Below are 21,087 nucleotides of genomic sequence, written 5' to 3'. Positions count from 1 at the left end.
GCCAATAACCACTATGTTTATGGTAATATTTTATAGCAGCAATAGGAAACCAATGCAAAAAGTTGCACTGAATTATCTTTGCACTGTCAAAATCAACTGACTGTATTAATGTGAAACTGTTTTGAGATTTTTTACTCTGTTCCATATTTCCATGTGTCCATACTTTTTGTCCACATCACACCTACACACACACACACACACACACATGTATACGTATTTTTTTTTTTTTGAGAAGCTGTCTCACTCTGTTGCCTAGGCTGGAGTGCAGTGGCGTGATCTTGGCTCACTGCAACCTCTGCCTCCCTGGTTCAAGTGATTTTCCTGCCTCAGCCTCCCCAGAAGCTGGGACTATAGGTGTGTGCCACTAAGCCTAGCTAATTTTTGTATTTTTTATAGAGGTGGGGTTTCGACCTTCTGACATTGTGATCCACCCACCTCAGCCTCCCAAAGTGCTGGGATTACAAGCATGAGCCACTGTGCCTGGCATATGTTTTATTTGTTTGTTTGTTTGTTTGCCTGTCTTGAATTCTCTTATTTTCACTGCTTCGTATCTTCAGGATGTGAAAAGTTGGTCACTGGTAGTGGGAAGGATCCCAAAACATAAGGATCACAAAATGACAAGTTTCAGGGTAGACATCTGTATTAGTTATCTATTGCCGAGAAACAAATGATCACAAACTTCGTGCCTGAAGGCAACAAACACTGATTATCTCACAGTGGCTGTGGGTCAGGAGTCTGGAGGCACTTCAGCTGGGTATCCCTGGCTCAGGGTCTCTCATGGGTTGTGGTCAAGCTGTGGGTCATGGCTGCAATCATCTCAAGGCTTGACTGGTGACAGCCCAGTTCCAAGGTCACTCACATGGCTGTTAGCAGGTCTCGGAAAATCTGCTTACAAGGTGACTGACGGAGTGACTGGCACGCCTTCATGCCTCCTACATGGGCTGTCCATTGGTGGCCCGAGTGTTCTTATGTCATGGCAGCTGGCTTTCCTAGAGTGACTGATGAGAGAAAGACAGAGAGAGTGAGCACTCCCCTGTTTATAACCTTATCTTGGACAAGATATATCATGACTTCTGCCATATTGTATTCATTAGAAGTGGGTTACTAAGCTCATCCCCCACTCAAGAGGGGAGGAATTAAGCTTCACCCCTAAAAGAGAGGAATCTATAGACATATCTTTGAAATCATCACAGTCTACCCTCTGGCCACAAATTTTTTCATATTCCTCCCGCATGTAGAACATACTCATCCTACTTCTCAATGGCCTCCAGTGTCTGATCCCATTACGGCACTAGCTTCAAGTCCACAATCTCACCATCTAAGTAGGGTCTTGTAGGAGAAGATCCTCAGGTTAGTAAGTTTAGCTCCGTGGGTGCCGTGCCTCTGATCTGTGAAACTAAAGAGACTGGTTATCTGTCCCTTCACACTCGAAACACAATGGTGAAGCAGACACAGGGTAATTGCTTCAGATATTCTTGTTCAAAAGTGGGGAAACAGGAGGCACAAAAGGGTTGGTGATCCAAGGCCATTTTGAAAGCCAGTCGGGCAAATGTTGCAAGTTCCTTGATTAGGTCTCAAGGCTTGGGAATGCTCATCTGGGGTTCTGGGCTCCCCTCTCTGAATCCTTGGTTTTGCCCTCTTCATTGTCCGTCCCTTATCACAAAAGGCAATGTGTATTTGCTACATTTTCCTAACCCAAGTTTATACGTCTTTTTCCCATGTTTTTCCCTGAAAGCCTGATGGTTTTACATTTCCTATTTTGGTTTTTGATCCATTTGGAGGTGACTTTTGTGTAAAGTGTGAGGTATAGGTCTTTCAGTTTCCCAGCACTGTTAGTTGAAATGTAGCAAAGTGACATGGTGCCAGTTCCCAGGCTAGGCTTCAGGAGGTCCTTCCTGTTTCCTCCCTCTGGAATTCTCCCCACGCCATGAGAACAAGCCTGGGCTGGCCTGCTAGAGAATGAGAGACCCTGTGGAGGAGAGAGCTCAGCCCAGACAAGGCCAGCCTCATCCATCCGGCCAATGCTCCGACACATTAGAGCTAGCCAGAACCAGCATAGTAAACATTGATTCAGACTTTCTGGGGGTTCATTCTGCAGTACAGGAGTCACATGTATAAGTGTATGCAGCCTGACCTAGTCAATGGATCGTATTCTAAGGAAATAATTAAACTAACATATAAGGATATTTAAAGAACATTTCTCACAATAGCAAAAGCTTGAAATATGAATGTTCATCAGAGTGGAATGATTAAATTTGGATGCATATAGACAGCAGAATATTCTGAAACTGTTACAAATGATGATATAGCACCAAAGGAAATTGCCTATACTATATTCTTCAGTGAACAAGGTAAATTAGAAAGTTATTATATATTTTATAGTATGAACCTGTTGAAAAGTATCTGGAAGAAGGGAAGGAGATGTGTGTGCATATATATATATATATATATATATACACATATATATATATATGTGTTTGTATGTGTGTATGTGTGTGTGGTGTGTGTGTGTGTATACACATACATATATATGGACACACATATATAAAAGTACATAATTATATATACACATATATATTTATAAATTGTTAGCAGTGGTTTATAAATAATTTTTCAGTTTCTTTCTTTCTTTTTTTTTTTTTTTTTTGAGACAGGGTCTTGATAGGGTTTAGTCTGTCACCCAGGCTGGAGTGCAGCAGCACAATCATAGCTCACTGCAGCCTCGACTTTCTGGGCTCAAGTAATCCTCCTGCCACAGCCTCCCGAGTAGCTGGGACTACAGGTGCATGTGCTGTGCCTGGCTTATTTTTAAAATGTGTTTAGAGATGGGGTCTCTCCAGGTTGCCCAGGCTTGTCTGGAGCTCCTGTGTGATCCTCCCATCTCAGCTTCCCACAGTGCTGGGATTATAGGCATGAGCCACTGCACCTGGCTTTCAGTTTTGACTTTGTAAGTTTGTGCTCAAATCTTTGAAAGTGAGCATCTATTTAATAAAATAATAAAATAACGACATTATTTCCATTTTGGAAAAATAATGTACGTATGGCTAAACTGCATATAACTCTCGTAGCTATTTGATTTCTTTGGATGTAATTCTCCGGGTAATCTTTTTTTTTTTTTTTTTTTTTTTGAGATGGAGTCTTGTTCTGTCACGCAGGTTAGAATGCAATGGCATGCTCTTGGCTCACCACAACCTCCGCCTCTCGGGTTCAAGCGATTCTCCTGCCTCAGCCTCCCAAGTAGCTGGGATTACAGGTGCGTGCCATCACACCCGGCTAATCTTGTCTTTTTAAGTAGAGATGGGGTTTCACCATATTGGTCAGGCTGAGCTAGAACCGCTGACCTCGTGATCCACCCGCCTCAGCCTCCCAAAGTGCTGGGATTACAAGCGTGACCCACCACGCCCGGCTTCTCAGGGTACTTTTAGTGGAGCGATTTATTCACTGGATAGTGGGCTGTCCATACCTTAATTCTGGTATTTTCTTCTTCCCATCGGATGGTAAAGTTGCATGTACACTTCACAGCTGAAGTTCAAGCAGCAAGAATACTGGACTTGGAGTCAGAAGGCCTCGGTTCAGTATTGGCTCCTCCTCTTTGTTTCTTCCTCAGTAAAATTGGGCTTCACTTTTCATACAATAAACATGTATTAAGTATGGCTGTGTTCAGGCCCTATGGCTGGGTGCCAGGGGCCCGAGCACCTGCGCTGCTTCTCTCAGAGTGTAATGAGAGGATCAATTCCTAAATGTGTAAAAAAAACAGGAAATGGAATTCCAAGCACTGAGCTGTGCTTTCTGTAGTTTCATTAAGCAGAGGAAATGCAACTGGATTCATTAAGAAGCTAGTGGTATAATATAGTGGCTAAGAACTCAGGCTCAGTAGCCAAAGTGCCGAAGTTCAAATCCTGGCTCCACCAGAATTTGGGGCCTATTGCTGAACCTCTCTTCAATTCAGTTTAGATTGAACTGTAGATCTGCTCATGTGTTGGTTGTGAGGGTTTAAAGAGTTAGTATGCGGGAAAACACTTAAAGCAGAGTCTAGCACATACTTAGTGCTCAATATATATTAGCTGTTGTTATTATTATTTGGGATGTGCAACACATCAGACCAGATGTTTCTAACACAGATAAGACCAAGTTGATATCAGAGAGTGATCTGGTTGTGATAATTTTCTCTGTACTTGTGGCCAAGCTTCATTCCTATCACCTGGCTGATGAAGTCAATGTCCACTCACTTACTTGCTGGTCCACTAACATCCTCCCAAGGCTTTCCAGCTAGAGGAGGGAGTCTCAGAAGCAACTACTAGAAACTCCAGACCAGCTCTCCAGGTCCATGTGGAGATGAAGATGGGGTAGTCAGCTCCCTACTGGGAATTATTGATTCTGCCCGTTATTTCAAGAGGTGTAATGTGTTTGTCCTATTGCTCTAATCAAACATAGCTTCATTCCTAAAATCTTTACATGGTCTGTGACGGCTGTTAGATTTCCAGTCATTCTATTTATGTTTAAAAATGTTTTCAGGCTGGGCGCGGTGGCTCACGCCTGTAATCCTAGCACTTTGGGAGGCTGAGGCAGGCGGATCACCTGAGGTCAGGAGTTCGAGACCAGCCTGACTAACATGGAGAAACCCCATCTCTACCAAAAATACAAAAATTAGCCAGGTGTGGTGGCAATTGCCTGTAATCTCAGCTACTCAGGAGGCTGAGGCAAGAGAATTGTTTGAACCCAGGAGACAGAGGTTGTGGTGAGCCGAGATCGCACCATTGCACTCCAACCTGGGCAACAAAGAGCAAAACTCTGTCTTAAAAAAAAAAAAAATTCAGCCGGGCACAATGGTGGTACATGCCTGTAATCTCAGCACTTTGGGAGGCTGAGGCAGGTGGATCACCTGAGGTCAGGAGTTCGAGACCAGCCTGACCAACATGGTGAAACCTCCTCTCTACTAAAAATACAAAAAATTAGCCAGGTGTGGTGGTGGGCGCCTGTAATCCTAGCCACTTGAGAAGCTGAGGCAGGAGAATTGCTTGAATCCAAGAGGCAGAGGTTGCAGTGAGCAGATATCATGCCACTGCACTCCAGCCTGGGCAACAAGAGTGAAACTCTATCTCTAAAATTTTTTTTTTCTAAATGACTTAAACAATCTGGGCAAATTAAGGCAGTGGTCCTCATGTTGGGCATTTATGTTTAGTCAACTAAAAAAAATTTTTTTTTGAGATGGAGTCTTGCTCTCTTGCCCAGGCTGGAGTGCATGGCATGATCTTGGCTCACTGCAACCTTTGCCTTCTGGGTTCAAGCAATTCTCCTGCCTCAGCCTCCAGAGTAGCTGGGACTACAGGTGTGTGTGACCACGCTCAGCTAATTTTTGTATTTTTAGTAGAGATGGGGTTTTACCATGTTGGCCAGGCTGGTCTTGAACTCCTGACCTCAAGTGATCCACCAATCTTGTCCTCCCAAAGTGCTGGCGCTGCAGGCATGAGCCACATGCCCGGCCTAGTCAATATTTTTAAACATACTTTAAAAATAACTGCCTTTGCAAAATTATGACAGTACAAAAAATATCTGATATAGCTGACTCCATCTTGCTTCTTAACTGTAAGCTGTCCTTGTTCATTCCTGGGTGTAGGCCAAGTCTAACTTTGGGAGGAATTTAGTTCATAGTCTAACCCTAAAGCAAGGATTGTAATAGCTCTTTCTGAAACTAGTCCCTCCTCCTTTGAATACCAAATCACCTTTGCAGAATTAGTGAAAGGTCACAGGATTAAGAGGGGTCTGAACTTTGCTAAGATGAAGGCATAGTTAAAAACCTGCCATTTTTTTTTTAGAGGTCAGAAGATTTCTAACCTCCCTGATCACTCCCATAGATAACACCACTATTGTATAACTTAAGATTTGTGTTTGAGGTATTTTTCATACCCTGTATTCTGATGAACCAGCTGCCACCACTCAGTGTAGTAAACTGGCTCATCAGGTCCGGTGGCCCATACTCAGGAACTGACTCAGTGCCGGAAGACAAACTTTGACTCTATGATTTCATCCCTGACCCAACCTATCAGCATTCCCCATTCCTTAGCCCCCTGCCCACCAAACTATCCTTAAAAGAGCCTTAGGCACCTGCTTCACCCTCTTCCAACTGTATCTTGCTTCCTTTCCCCTTAGAAAAAAAAAAAAGAAACTTAGGCTCTGATTTTTTAGGGAGATTGATTTGAGTAATGATAAACTGCTGCCCTCCAGCTTGGCTGGACCTACAATCGTTAAACTCTTCCTCTACTGCAAAAACCTGCATTGGCTTTTCTGGGTAACAAGCAAGATGAACCTGTTGGGCATTACAAACATATTTCAAATACGTTTGGCCAATTTATTACATATTTTTCAAATTGTTTTTCAAACATAAAGATGTTTTCCTCTCCAAAGATAATTCTGCAGGTACCTTTTCCCCATTTGCTGTACTAGGCTAGGTCAAGGAAAACTTTCTGGAAGAAGTGACTTGTAATTCATGACTTCATGGGTGAGAAACACAAACCAGGTGAAGAGAGCAGGGAATAGTGTTGCCTGCAGGGGGAACAGCACATGCTTCATCTCTCTTTCATGATATTGTGTCTACTTTCAGCCCATCTGCCCCACTCACCTCTTGCTAGTGCCTCGGACATTTTTGATGCCGTATGGCTGGCTTGCTCCTGCCCCATTCTGGCCTTGACTATTCCTTTTAGCTTAATTCCTTCCTCCACTTGAACTGGTCTGTCTCAAGGGTCTCATTTTTTAGTCAAGGTGAGAATTTGTTGTGCTAGCTCACCCAGCTATAGGTTGGCTGCATAATGGCGGCATAGTTTAGATAATACGAAATAAAATGATGACACTTCTCTTTTAGCAGGAGTTTAGGGTGGCAGTCTCCAATAAAAAGTCATGTTGTTTTGGCACATGATGACTGACATTTATAGTTCGGTATGCACCTACCTTCCTACCTTCTCAGTCTGTATGTCAATGCAGGACTCAATGAACACTCATATATCATCGGTATATCAGTTAGCTTAGGCAAAGGTATGGTGTGGTAAAAAAATAATGCTAGGCCAGACGTGGTGGCTCATGCCTGTAATCCCAGCACTTTGGGAGGCTGAGGTCGGCAGATCACCTAAGGTTGGGAGTTCGAGACCAGCCTCACGAACATGGAGAAACCCTGTCTCTACTAAAACGGGACACTAAGGCAGGAGAATTGCTTGAACCCGGAAGGCAGAGGTTGTGGTGAGCCGAGATGTGCCATTGCACTCCAGCCTGGGAAAAGAGCAACACTCTGTCTCAAAAAAAAAAAAAAAAATCTCAATGGCTTTGAACAAACATTCTGTGCATGTTACATGGCCAACACTAACTGGCTTAGGCCATGTATTCCATGCCTTCTCACTCCAGGACACAAGCTTAAGAAGAGCCCTCATCTGGGACATGCTGTTCTCCTGGTATAAAGAAAAGAGAAAGATGGTGGGACCATATGACAGCTCTTAAAGCTTATGTTTGGGAGGGGCATTCATTACTTCTGTTCACATTCCATTGCTCAAAGCAATTCCGTGGCCAAGCCTGAGGTCCATGTGGAGGAAGGATACTCCTTCTATAGGAAGCAGCAGTAAATATTTTGAACAAATGAACATTCTTGCAGTTTATCACAATCTGTATCATTTGTCCCATGTTGCAGGTGAGAAAACTAAGCTAAAGAAGGTAATTTGATCAAGGTCACAGATTGGAATTCAGTTGTGAATGGCTTCAGAGTTGGTCCATGCAATCTGTCTTCAGATTTTTTCTTCAACACGGTGTAGGCACCTAGAATTGTAATTTACTTGGGGACACAACCATTTCTCTTCAGCTCCAGAAGCTTCTCCGTGAAAATCTCTACAGCTAAACCACCTGTGAAATATTCCTGGAAGGATGTGAAGCTAGAAAGGGGTCAAGCGCGGGGAACTGCCCCCTTGGGAGCTGATTCTTTCATTCAGGAATTTTTTTAACTGTTGAAGTATTTATCTGCTTCATGGGTTTGTAGATCGTTTGGACTGGGATCACCTATCATCTACCACCTTTTGTTTTGTCTGTGTGAGAGGGAGTCTGAGCTCCTCAAAGCTTTTTCCTAGGTAATTTTTTGATATTTCAGATTGCAATGGATATCTATATTAACAAAAATTATTAGTGGGGTGGAAAGAGTATCTTTAGGTGGGAAGAGGGGCACAGAAATTACAGCCAACACAGAGAATCCTTCAGTGTTTGTAAATATCTGTTAATCTCCCTTGCCTCCAGCACAGTTTTCCCGGTTTCAGAGCTTCTGCTCCCAGGTGCATGTGCGGTGTGATAACAATGGGTAGATTTTGACTTGTCAGGTTTATGCGTGTCATTCAGGGCAGGGGATTAGGCTCAGGCCAGTGAGTTACCTAGGACACTCAATTTAAGGAGGCGGTCACACAAACCTGAGAGTTCGCGCGCCTCACCCCAGCCCAGCCGTGTCTCTTAAGTATTTATCATAACCCCGCTGCATGAAAATGCCCGGCGAGCTTACCTGTGAGGATCACCTGCCACTTCCCTCCTCCGCCAGACGACGCGGAGGTCCTCCCTGTCCTGTGACTTTGCTTCGCCAGTGATAATTTCCAGGTTACTGTGTAGGAGCGTCTGGCCCACGATCGTGTGCGGAAGACCGAGAGAGGGAGTGCGCGTGTGAGCCAGTCAGGCCGGGCGGGTCCATATCCGGGGGTGGGAGGGGCCGCCCCTCCCTCCAGGTCCCGAGGTGGATAGGGGGTGGGGAGTGACGTGCAGAGATTCCCTTTCGCCCCTTCGGATCCTAGAGAGGGTGGCAGAAGGAATGCGAGGGTGACTCGGCGTGGATTTAGGGCGTGCCCACCTTGTAGATCGGCCTCCTAGAGTGTCCCCAGGGCCTGAGACGCCGCGGGGACAAGGAGGAAGAGGAGGAGGAACCCGAAGAGGGCTCGCCTAGCCTGCCACCGGCTCTGAACTTGCCCGGGAAACTCGTGCGGAGGGAGGGGCCGGCCCTGGCCGCGGCGGGAGGAGGGGCGGTTGCAGCTGCATCCAGCCCCGTTGGCTTCCTTCCCAGCTCTCCTTCGCCTCCTCCTCCTCTTCCTCCTGTATGAGTCAGGCATTTCCCGGGGATTTGGAGCAGCCACGCGCGGCCCGGGCGCCCGGAGCTGTAGCAGCCGCCGCCGCCGCAGCCGCTGCCTTGCCGGGGCCGCCACCGCGGCGGGCACCCGCGTCCCGGGCGCGCACGGATCATGGAGAGGGCGGCCCAGGGCGCAGACGGCGGCGGGGGCAGCAACAGCAGCAGCCGCAGCAGCAGCCGTGCCACCTCGGCGGGCTCCTCGCCCTCCTGCTCTCTGGCGGGCCGGGGGGTCTCCAGCCGGTCGGCGGCGGCCGGGCTTGGTGGCGGGGGCAGCCGCAGCAGCCCGGGCTCGGTGGCCGCTAGCCCGTCCGGGGGAGGCGGCCGCAGGAGGGAGCCGGCGCTCGAGGGCGTGCTCAGCAAATACACCAACCTCCTCCAGGGCTGGCAGAACAGGTAACGCGCCAGCCGCCCGCGCCAATGCGCGCCCCGCCTCGCGCGCCGCTGTGTGTGTGTGTGTGTGTGTGTGTGTGTGTGTGTGTGTGTGTGTGCGCGCGCGATTGTGCCTTCAGCGAAACTGGTGATGCCTCCGCACGGTGCCCTTCCTGCGTCCCTGCTCCCCTCCAGGTGGGGTGCCCAGGATGGGGCGCGCCGTGGCCCCTTCCCGGGACCACACCGCAGTGGCGGGGAGGGAGGTGAGAGCCCTGATTTTCTTCTGTGCTGGCACCTGCAGAGCCTGGAGTGGCAGGAGGAGCGCGCTGGTCCCGGTGCTCTGGTTGCCCGCGGTTTCCCACACCTGTGAAGAATGACTGGGAAAGGGAGGCAGAAGGGGTGTGCTTTGTGCCTGGGTGAAAAAGCGTTAGCACGTCTGCTTCGATTACAGCAATTCTCTGCGTAACACAGTTCATTTTAAAGTTTGGTGCTTCCAAACACCACCACCATCAACAAAAACCTGCCACTTGTCATCCTGGGAGACCTTACATATACCCCTGCTCCAATTTGTGCCTTGCAACCTCCGATCTCTGTAATGGAAGTTTTGTTTAAAAAGAGAAACAGGCTGGGCGCAGTGGCTCACGCCTGTAATCCCAGCACTTTGGGAGGCCCAGGTGGGCGGATCACGAGGTCAGGAGTTCGAGACCAGCCCTGCCAACATAGTGAAACCCCCATCTCTGCTAAGAATACCAAAAATTAGCCGGGCGTGGTGACGGGCACCTGTAATCCCAGCTACTCGGAGGCTGAGGCAGAAGAATCGCTTGAACCTGGGAGGTGGACGTTGCAGCAGCCCAGGCGACAGTGCGAGACTCCAACTCAAAAAAAACCCCTCCTCCCTTTTAATATTAATAGCAATTTACATTATTATCATTATTTCCTCTTCAGGTCCCTTTTGGAGTTTCCTGCTCACTTCCCCCTCACAGTTGAGAAGCCTAGTTATACACGCGCAGAAGGATGGGGCTGGCGAGGAAAGGGCTCAGGAGACTTGGAATGGTTTGGAATGGTGGTAGTGTGTGTGAGATCTGCCATCGTGAGGAAGACAGGGATAGATGTGGCACTGCCGTTTACTGTTTGTTTTTTTTTTCAAATTGTTTTTCAAAAGCAAGCCAGAGGGAAATACAAATGTCCCGTGAGAGGAGAACAATGCTTTTTGGAGAGGTGGTTGGTGGGATATTTTGTTCTGCCTATTTAATAGTCCCCAGATTTTAATAGACTTGGGGCTTTTAAGGATGTTTGTGAGATTTAAATCATACCCTGGAAAGTTGCTTATCTCTGCTGCATGGACTATCTTACTTAGTTATTTCTTCCTGTAGATTGTTGGGAAATGTTCAGATATGCTTCCATCTGAAACATATCAGGCAGTTATTTACATGAAACTGAAGTTGAAGGAAGAGGACTTTTGAAGTATGGAAACAGTTGTTTCTGTATTGATATTCTACATACAGGACTTTCTGAGTCACCTGGGCTTCCTGGGAGTTGTGTTACTATGTTAGTAGAAGTTGCACTTAACTTTTGAATCCTTTTATTTCTCAAAATAGTCCTAGTGCCTGCTGTTGCCCCTTCCTTTCCCCCTTCAGTTCGTGAAAGCTGAAGAAGAATAGGTAGAGTGCCTAGGCAGTGGGAGATGGGAGATGCCTAAATCTGATTTCAGTTCTTGCTAATTGTGTCTGATTAATGGCAACTCAAGGGACCTTGTCAGTGACAGCATTTTGTTGGTGTGTTGAGCAATCACTTTTAATAGCCTTTATTTCAAGTAGCTTATGAGGCCAACAGAGCTTTTACCCTGGATTTCAGTGATTTTATTATTTACTTGCTGCGGAACAATTATATTACCTGCAATGTGTATTAAAGGATTTGTTCTTTAGAGTGGACTTAGGAGGCACTGGAGTAACTTTCTTTTGCATTATTTTAAACCCATTTTGGTGTTTAGATTGGAGGCAAGGTTGAGAAGAGGCACACTTAATGACAATAATACCTACGCGATTGCAGGCTACCTGGGTGAAATGTGGTATTATGTACACTTCTGAGCATGCTTAAGTGATGTCTCATCTTTATTGAGTTTGTTTACTGCGATTTGTAGCTGTCTGCCAATGTTTGTTCTTACCACATTGTACTCACCGTTTTCCAAGTCTACCACTGACTCCATAAGCATTGTCTATAATTGTTAACATCTCAGTGTCAGTGTTTCTATTTCCCGCATTGTGTTCTCTGAACGATGGCTGAGGGTCCATTAGTGGTTTGGAGAAGATTTATGATGACTCTGTGATTGCAAAATTCTCCCTTCTCGAAGGGTCTTATGAAGGGAGAGCTGGATTAGTGAAAAGGAAGAGAGAAGTGGATAAAAATAGAAACTTTGAAAATGTATTCAATTGTTCAATTAATTTATCTATTCAGAGATTGTTTTATTGAGCACCTACTATGTGCCAGGCACTGTTCCAGAAGCTGGAGCTACCACCTACTCCTGGTCCAGGGAAATGCCTTAGTGACAAGTAACCAGCTGATTCATGCTGCCTTTCCTTATGGGCTCATGGCATCTTTCTTTGGCAGTTCTTTTCAAAGTGCCCACAGTTAATGACAAATCTATAGCTACCAAGTTCTTGGTTTGACCTCTTAGGCTGCTGTGCAATTGTAATGCTCTTCACCAGCTCCCAGGACTTAACACCAATCACCCACTAACCGTTTGTACCCTGGTGTCCTCTTCCCTGTCCTCAAGTTGCTGTAAAACTTATATTTTAACATTTGGCATCATATTCTGCCTTTATTTGTAGCCTCATCCTCAAGCCCTTAGGAAGGCAGTTTGGGCCAGAACACGAACTAAATGACGAAAGAGAGGTCACAGGAAAGAAAACTGCATGATGGGAACATGCTCAACTCAGGAGAGTAAGTTCAGGACATTTGACTCACACTGACTGGATGAGAATGTGAAATACTTAGAATATGGGGAAAACATACATTAACGCTTTCTGTAATTCATTATTACAGATATTTAAAGAAAATATTTCAGGCATAATAACGTTGTATAGATTTACAGGATGGCATTACCATGAATCCATAAAGTGGCAAGTGCTGTGAAGATTAAAAAAAGGTGATGAGATAAAGGGAAGTATTTGCAGGAATAACTTTAAGTGAGTCTAGTGTCTTTTATTGCTATTCACATTTTAATTTAGAGCACTCTCTTATTACCCATCTTTTTTTTTTTTTGAGACAGAGTCTTGCTCTGTCACCAGGCTGGAATGCAATGGCGCGATCTCAGCTCACTGCAACTCCCCACCTCCCTGCTTCAGGCAATTCTCCTCCCTCAGCCACCTGAGCAGCTGGGACTAGAGGCACATGCTACTACGCCAGGCTAGTTTTTGTATTTTTAGTAGAGATGGGGTTTCACCATATTGGCCAGGTTGGTCTCGATCTCTTGACCTTGTGATCTGCCCACCTCAGCCTCCCAAACTGCTGGGATTACAGGTGTGAGCCACTGCGGCCAGCCTTATCAAACCCATCTTATCACTCATACACCGTGAACCAAGGGAAGAGTAAACGTCAAGAACTTGGGGAGGCAGATGACACAGCACCTCGGTGGCCAGGTGACAATTTCAGACTGGGTTTTGGTGGCCCAGAAGGATTTTAGGAAGGGAAGTGACACTTATTAGGTCACTCTGGCTGCTGTGTAGGGATGAGATTTTCAAGGGGCCAAAGCATGAAGCTGGAAGACCAGTTAGGATCCCATGTGAGTGGTGCAGGAAAGAGATGCTGGCAGCTTGGACTGGGGGTTGGCAGAGAATTGGAGAGAAGGGATATAGATCTGGTGTGGAGCGGATGGAAACTGCTGATGAATTTGATGTGGCGGTGCGAGACGGGCAAGGATAACTCTTGATTTGTGGGCCTGAGATGCTGGGAGGTTGAGACGTCCTTTGTGGAGATGAGGATCACAGGAGAGGAATGTGTTTGTGGGGAGGAGGGTGGCTCTCAGCCAAGAGTTCTGTATGGACTGTGTTCAGTTTGAGTTGCTTACTCTGCCTTGTCAGAAACTGGTTGTATGGGTCGGGCGTGGTGGCTCCCAGCACTTTGGGAATCTGAGGCGGGCGGATCACGAGGTCAAGAGATCGAGACCACCCTGGCCAACATGGTGAAACCCCGTCTCTACTAAAAATACAAAAAAAAAATTAGCCGGGCGTGGTGGCACGCGCCTGTGGTCCCAGCTACTAGGGAGGCTGAGGCGGAAGAATCGCTTGAACCCAGGAGGCCAAGGTTGCAGCAAGCTGAGATTGCACCACTGCATTCCAGCCTGGTGACAGAGCAAGACTCCGTTTCAAAAAAAAAAAAAAAGAAAAAAAAGAAACTGGCTGCATGAACTCTCATTTGCCCTAAGCCTAACTTTACTCTCAAACCAAAATGGAACTATTTTGCTCCTAATATCAAGTATTTGAGGAAATAATTTCTAATTGGACCCAGAAATTGTTAAATATCTAAGGGTCGCCGTTGCCATTCCCTTTTTCTTATTTGGAGAAAAGAAGACACTGCAAATGTGGAATCAACCTCCACTTCTTTTTTTGGTGATTGGTGGGGTTGTAAGAACTCAATAAAATGCTCAGGGACAGATCTTGGCTAGGATTAAGGAAGACTGTCTGTTTTTAAGTGGACGCTTGCTGGGTGTGTTGGCTAACACCTGTAATCTGAGCACTTTGGGAGGCTGAAGTGGGAGGATCGTTTGAGCCTAGGAGTTGACACCAGCCAGGGAACCATGGTGAAACCATGTCTCCACAAAATAAAAATATAAAAATTAGCCAGGTGTGGTGGCTTGGGCCTGTAGTCACTGCTGCTCAGGGGGCTGAGGTGGAAGGACTGCTTCAACACAAGAGGTCAAGGCTGCAGTGAGCCATGATCACACCACTGCACTCCAGCCTGGGCAACAGAGCAAGACCCTGCCTCTAAGGTAGACGTTTATTTGGGGAGGAAGACTAGTGCGGACTTTGGATTCAAATCTTGACATCAACACTTAGCACACATGTGACCGTGGGCCAGCTCTTTAATTGCACTGGGCCTCTGTTTTCTCTTCTGTTAAATGTGGAAAATGTTACTCTTTTCGATAATTCAACATGAAGATTAGATGAGATTACCGGTGTAAGTCACAGAGAATAGTACATAGCAAGATATCAAGAAGCGGTAGCTATTATTGGATCTTCAATTTGTCTGTTTTTAAGTGGACACTTTCTGGTCCATAAATTTCTTGGTTTTTCTGAGTGCGGTGGTTACCCTGGGACCACATGAACATAATTATCATAAAGTTCTTTGGGGAGAAGATGATTACTTCATTTTGAAGGAATCCTTTTAAAGCTTGGCACCAAACATTCACAGCTCCCCTTCGCAGCCTGTAATTCCTAGCTTCCTTTTCTATTTGATTTCTCTCCATACACCTTGCTATGTCAGACATGCTTTATATTTTACTTTTTTGGGTCTCACCACATTAGAGTATAAGCTCCCTGAGGACAGATAATTTTGTCCATCTTTGTTACTGCTGTATCTCCAATGTTGACAACAGGGTCTGGTATACAGTAAGGTTAGAGCAAATATTAGTGACTGGATAAGAAAATGAATAAACGACAGAGAAGGAAACCAGGGCTTAGTTCTGTTTGAGCCAGCGCTAGCTGTTGTTAATACTGGAAGTCTTGGTTCTGTACCTGCTCGTCACCTTGTCCTTGTGTTGCTGTGTTTATCACCTGTCCTGCCCTCTGCAAACGGTCTTTGGTTCTGGGTCAGGGAGTGTGACTGTGCTTGTGACATGGCCACCCTGATTTAGGGCCCACTACAACTTACCCATTGGGGGCCGTCAGTGACCAAATATCCAGGGCTTGCTTTTGACTCGATCTGGATTGACAACGTACTTTGAGTGTTTAGTGTTTAGCCCCCAGCGTTTTGGGACCACTTATCCCAAAGTAAGGCATCACTGGGGTATATATTAATTTTTAAAGTCACCTTGAATGAAAATAAGTTTTTTTTTTTTTTTTTGAGTTGCCCTATAATTTTAGAGGGAACTGGTGATACCAGGGTTGAAAGTCACTGCCCTGGGTTTTGTATTCTTGTCTGCATGTACATAAGAAGTATCTGCTTATTTTCCTGTCTAGTCTGCCAGTGTGTTGAGGCTGTGTGCTAAAATCCTTTAGGGATGCTAGATAGTTTCATTGATAGTAATTATAAAAGTGATGGCTGCCTAGGTTACAAAACAGTGTTTAATATTGCTTATTCACTTACGGTCCAACATATTTATTGAGCACCTGCTTCGTGTTAACATTCCCTGTAGAATCTGCCCGCCCCCTCCTTTGAAAGTGTATGTGTATTTGAGGAGATTCACACCAAAATGGTTTTCTTTGCTTGGTGGGATTGTGGGCGATTTCCATTATCTTCTCTTCTCTGTTTTCCTAAGGTGAACTTGGGTCTGTTTTGCAGTTTGAAAAACTTGTTGAGAAAAAGAAAAGCTGCTCATGCCTTTTCATGTCATCTAACCCTGGGTTTCGAGGGTAAATCTGAAGTCTAATCTCCATTCAGAAAAGTACACAAATCATACACATGCGCAGTTCAATGATTTTCATAAATGGAACACACCCAGATTAAGAGACAGCTGCCAAAACATCCCTGACCCCCACAGCCCCTTCTCTTATAGTATCTGCCCGCGTAAGGTAACCACTGTTCTGTCCTCAGCACCGTAGAGTGGTTTGGCCTCCGTTTGAACTGCGTGTTGTATGATGCATGATCTGTGTGTCCGGCCTCTTTCTCTTAACATTATGTCTGGGAGGCTCACGCATGTTTCTGTGTATAGTTGTGGTCTGTTTATTTTCATTGCTATTTGGTATTCCATTGTATGAATATACTAAATACATGTGTCTATTGTAGGTTGATATTTAAGTTCTTTTCAGTTTTTGACCCTATTTGTAGGGTCAAAATACTGTGAACATTCTAGTATGTGTGTTTTGGAGAACTATGTATGCATTTCTGTGGATATACACCTAGGAGTTTGCTCCTGTCCCGTGTATTAGATACTAGCAGAGAGTTTTTCATACTGGTTGTATTCATTAATACTTCTACCAAAAGTGTGTAGAAAGAGTTCTGTGTGTACCACCTTCTCATCCACACTTGATATCGCCTCATTTCATGCCATCCAATTCTAATTTGCCTTTCCCTGATGACTAATGAGGTTGAGCATGTTTTCATGTATTTATTGGCCCTTTGGAGGTCATGTTTTGCAAGATGCTCTTTAAGTCCTTTGTCCACTTATCTATTGGGTGTCTGCCTTTTTCTCCTTTTGAGAGATGTTTATGTACTCTGGGTACGTGTCCTTTGCTGGCTGCCTGTACGCATGCGCCTGGGCACTGCAGATCCGGAGACTCAGTGTATTCTGCAGGTATTATGTCCTGTGGATGTGCCGAGTTTGTTTATCCATTACCTATAGGAGGACATTTGAGTTGTTTCCAGTTTTTTGACTATTACAGATAAAGCTGCTATTGTGTGCAAGCCTTTGTGTGGTCACATGCTTTTATTTCTTTTGGGTAAATACCTAGCATTAGAATTGTTGGTGTATCCATCCTACGTAGAAAGTGCTAAATTGTTTTCCAAAGCAGCTGAACCATTTCACACTTCTTTCTCTCTGTGGTTTGCTATTTCATCTTCTCATGTCTTGATAAACATGAATTGTTAATTTAATTTTATTTATTTACATTTTTTGAGTTAGAGTCTCCCTCTTTTGCCCAGGATGGGAGTGCAATGGCACCATCTTGACTTGCTGCAACCTCTGACTCCCGGGTTCAAGCGATTCTCCTCCTTCAGGCTCCCATGTAACTGGGACTACAGATACCACCATGCCAGGCTAATTTTTGTATTTTTAGTAGAGATCGGGTTTCGCCATGTTGGCCAGGCTGGCCTCGAACTCCTGACCTCAAGTGATGCACCCACCTCTACCTCCCAAAGTGCTGGGATGACAAGCATGAGCCACCTTGCTGGTCCATGATTGTTAGTTTTAATGTGGTCACATTTTTAATTTTTTTTCTTTTTATGATTTTTTTTGACTCCTGTTTAGGAAATCTTTGCCTGCTTCTGGTCATGAGGCCCTTGTCTGATTTTTATTTCTAAAAAATGACTTTTATAAATTTGAATATTTATTAGAAGTTTGAGTTACTATTGGGAGAACGTGGGCTGCTGGTGGAAGTCGTACTGGATTTAAGGCTTCCAGCCCGTGGTAGTTTCCTATGGCTGTTAAAACAAGTCACCACAGACTTTGTGTCTTAAAACAACACAAGTTTTATTGTCTTAAGGTTCTGGAGGCCAAAAGTCTTAAATCAGTTTCACTGGGTCCAGATCAAGGTGTTGGTGGGACAAGATGTTGGCGCTCTCTCTGGGACACTGAGGGAAAATCTGCTTCTTGCTTCTTCCAGCTTCTGGTGGCTCCTGGCTTTCCCTGGCTGATAACGCATCCCTCCAAACTTTGCCTGTCTTCACATCTTCATCCTCTCTGTGTGTGTCACATCTCCCTCTCTCTACCTTCCCCTTAGAACTCCTGTGTTTGCCAGATCATCCAGGACCACCCTCCCATCTCAAGAACTTTAATCACATTGGCCACAGGTCCAAGTGTTTGCCATATAAGGCAACATTCATAGGTTCCAGAGATTAGGATGTGGTTATTCTGTGGATGCGGGAGTGGGTGGGATGTGGGGAGAGGTCATTATTCAGACTCCCACACATAGTTCTAAGATAGGTCTTAAGATCTGCCTTTCCTCCCCTGGCCACATTTCCCACCCTTCAGTGGTTACTATGGCAGTAGGCGTCTGTCTGTTTGATGATAGAGCCCAGTTGCTATCATGACTGTAATTCGGCTTGCTGGGAAGGGTTGGTGGGTGGACTCATTCATCTCAGTCTACTAGATAGACCACGTGGGCAAATGCAAGGCAAGTAATATTGTGAAGGACATTGATTCTGATGCCTGTGAGTAAACCTAATTTCCTTTAATAGGCAAATCAGAGTTTCTTTGGGGTTTCTTTAAATTTTCTTGAGCAATCAATTTTGGAAATATACATGTAATAATCTGTGGTTTCCATTTTATTACCAGAATGACTCATTAGTCTGAAGATTTGTTTTTTTAAAGGTATGATTAACAAACAATGAATGCACAGGTCTTTGGTGTTCGGTATGATGGGTTTCACAACTGTTTATACCATATAGCTATACTCCAAAAGATATGGAACATCCCATGCCCCTCCTTTGACCCCCACCAGGATGTTTCCTTGTGCTTCATACCAGTCAGTTCCCTTTCAACTGCAATCCTTTCCCTTCCCCCTTCCCTTCCCTTCCCTTCCCTCTTCTCTTCCCTTTTTCTCCCCCTTCCCCCTTTGCCCTTCCCTTCCCTTTTCCTTTCTTTTTTTTTTCCCTTCTTTTCCTTTTTTTTGGTGGTTTTTTTCTTTTTTTTTTGGCGGTTTTTTTTTTTTTTTTTTTGATGGAGTTTTGCTGGAGTGCAATGGCATGATCTCAACTCACTGGAACCTCTGCCTCCTGGGTTCAGGCAGTTCTCCTGCCTCAGACTCTCGAGTAGCTGAGATTACAGGCGCCTACCACAATGCCCAGCTAATTGTTTTCGTATTTTAGTAGAGATGGGGTTTCACCATGTTGGTTAGGCTGGTCTCGAACTCCTGACCTCAGGTGATCCGCCCACTTCGGCCTCCCAAAGTGCTGGGATTACAGGTGTGACCCATCGAGCCTCGCCACAATTCCTTTCTGATTTCTATCACCACCAATTCGTTTGGTCTGTTCTTGGGTTTCATATAAACGGAACCATGCAGGATATTTGTTTTGGAATCTGGTTTGTTCAGCTCAGCATAATGTTATGAGGTTCATCCATGCACTTGTGCCTATCTGCAGTTTAGAATTCATTTCTTTTTGTTGTTGAGTGGTATTACGTCCCGTGGATATACCACAGTTTATCCCTTACCTGCAGGTGGACATTTGGGCTGTTTCCAGTTTTTGACTATTACAAATAAAGCTGCTATTTGTGTGGACGTCTTTTTGTGGCCACATGCTTTTATTTCTTTTGGGTAAGTAGCTAGCATTAGAATTGCTGGTGTATCCATCCTATTTAGAAGGTGCTAAACTGTTTTCCAAAGTAGTGGAACCATTTCACGCTGCCACCAGTGGTGTACAAATGAACAGATGGCTCTCCATCCTAGCCACCTTCGTGTTGCCACCTGGAGAGCTTCTGGAAAACAAGACTGCCTCTTCCTCGCGCGCGTGGCGTTGCTTCTGAGAGGGGCAGTCTAGGGAGAAGCTGTGTAGACCTTCTTATCTTTCCAGCGTTGCCTCCTTTTGGCCACGTGACCTTGGGCAAGTTATTTAACTCTTTGGGCCTTGGTCTCTCCATCTGTAAAATGTTGCTAACCTCGTCGCGTTGTGAGGCCACCGCAGGCACCAGTCCCACAATGGTGTTTGGTGCACAGTAGGTCTTCAGCAGAAGTTTGTGACTCAGAGTCTTGTATTTTACACAGACTAGTGGGGAGCTTTCTGGAACCTGGAGGTGTGTTGGTGGTCACTGAAGCCCAGCCTTGGCAAATCTGCAAGTGTCCTAGTCCCCATGTCATTGCATGAGGACCCGGTTGACTTAAGCAATTTGATCTGCCCAGTGGCGGTCTGCGTTTGCTGTGGTGCCTCAGAGGCTGCTCAGGACAGTTGTCTGAGGATCAGGGCAGAAAGAAGCCACATGGGCCTTTCCGTCCTGAAGAACGGTTGAAATGATTGTGCCGGAAACGTGGGAAGCTTTTTACGGTTCTGCCTGGCTCCCACTGATGCGATTTGGGGCCAGGCCAAGACAGAATTAAAAAGAAAACCATCCCGAATTTGAATTTTGATAACCTACACTGGACTGAATATGGTCACAGCCCAGAAAGAAGAAAGTGCTTTATTGGTGCCTCATGCAATGATATCAATAGTCATGATAAAATTAGGAAGCATTATATATGGTCTTTTGTTGCAAGTCTGTTCCTTGAAGGTCAGAGAAGGCATTTGCACTATGAATAATCTTTTTGTGTTGTCGTTTTTAGGGGACTGTTTATGTTTTCGTGTGGTTTAGTCCCTTTCTGTAAATATATTGATGAAAATACAAAGTTGAAAGGCAACCAATATCAGCTTTTAGTAAGTCTTTTCCAGGATGTTTTCAGTGTTTACCTGCACGGCCAGCCTTGTGTCCTGAGCAGGCTGCTATGCCTGTGGTGGGCTGGTGGGATTGGACGCTTTTTGGATAGTGGTGGGGTTCAGATTCTCCTTATGTGTGGGTGGAACTGGGGGCTCTGCTCGGGCCCTGGGTTCAGGGCAATTGAGTGAATCAGGTGACTGATACAAAAAACCCTCACTCAGCTCACATCAGAGCTGTGTGGGCCCTCTGCTTGTTAACTAGAGTCTGGACAGAGTTGGGAAACTTTCTTTTTTCTTTTCTCTCTCTCTTTTTTTTTTTTTTTTTTTTGAGACAGAGTCTCGCTCTGTCGCCCAGGCTAGGATACAGT

At 45.3% G+C, this 21,087-nt stretch overlaps 1 protein-coding gene and 2 long non-coding RNA genes across 5 annotated transcripts in view; 2 read left to right on the top strand and 1 right to left on the bottom strand.

Moving 5' to 3' along the window:
• Positions 1-477: 477 nt before the first annotated feature.
• LOC116543126 lies at positions 478-8,659 on the bottom strand. Its single transcript, XR_004265479.1, has 4 exons — positions 8,522-8,659; positions 3,464-3,736; positions 1,246-1,396; positions 478-998 (listed from the first exon to the last, which is right to left on the bottom strand). It is a non-coding gene; the product is annotated as an uncharacterized LOC116543126 (long non-coding RNA).
• OSBPL10 (oxysterol binding protein like 10) overlaps positions 8,574-21,087 on the top strand; it is a 336,422-nt gene continuing 323,908 nt past the window's right edge. For 2 of the 3 annotated variants that reach the window (XM_032268463.1, XM_032268480.1), the window contains exon 1: positions 8,574-9,526. In XM_032268463.1, the coding sequence (XP_032124354.1) occupies positions 9,246-9,526 (281 nt within the window). In that variant the 5' untranslated portion in view covers positions 8,574-9,245. The remainder of the gene's footprint in view (positions 9,527-21,087) is intronic. The other variant, XM_032268472.1, reaches the window with a different exon arrangement.
• On the top strand, positions 15,598-21,079 carry LOC116543131. The gene is made up of 3 exons (XR_004265484.1): positions 15,598-15,609; positions 17,143-17,145; positions 20,310-21,079. It is a non-coding gene; the product is annotated as an uncharacterized LOC116543131 (long non-coding RNA).

Source organism: Sapajus apella, unplaced genomic scaffold (genome assembly GCF_009761245.1).
Source record: "Sapajus apella isolate SASKATOON/1434 unplaced genomic scaffold, GSC_monkey_1.0 scaffold4, whole genome shotgun sequence".
Lineage (NCBI taxonomy): Eukaryota > Metazoa > Chordata > Mammalia > Primates > Cebidae > Sapajus > Sapajus apella.
The sequence above is the reverse complement of the archived record's forward strand: the minus strand, read 5'-3'. Positions and strand labels throughout refer to the sequence as shown.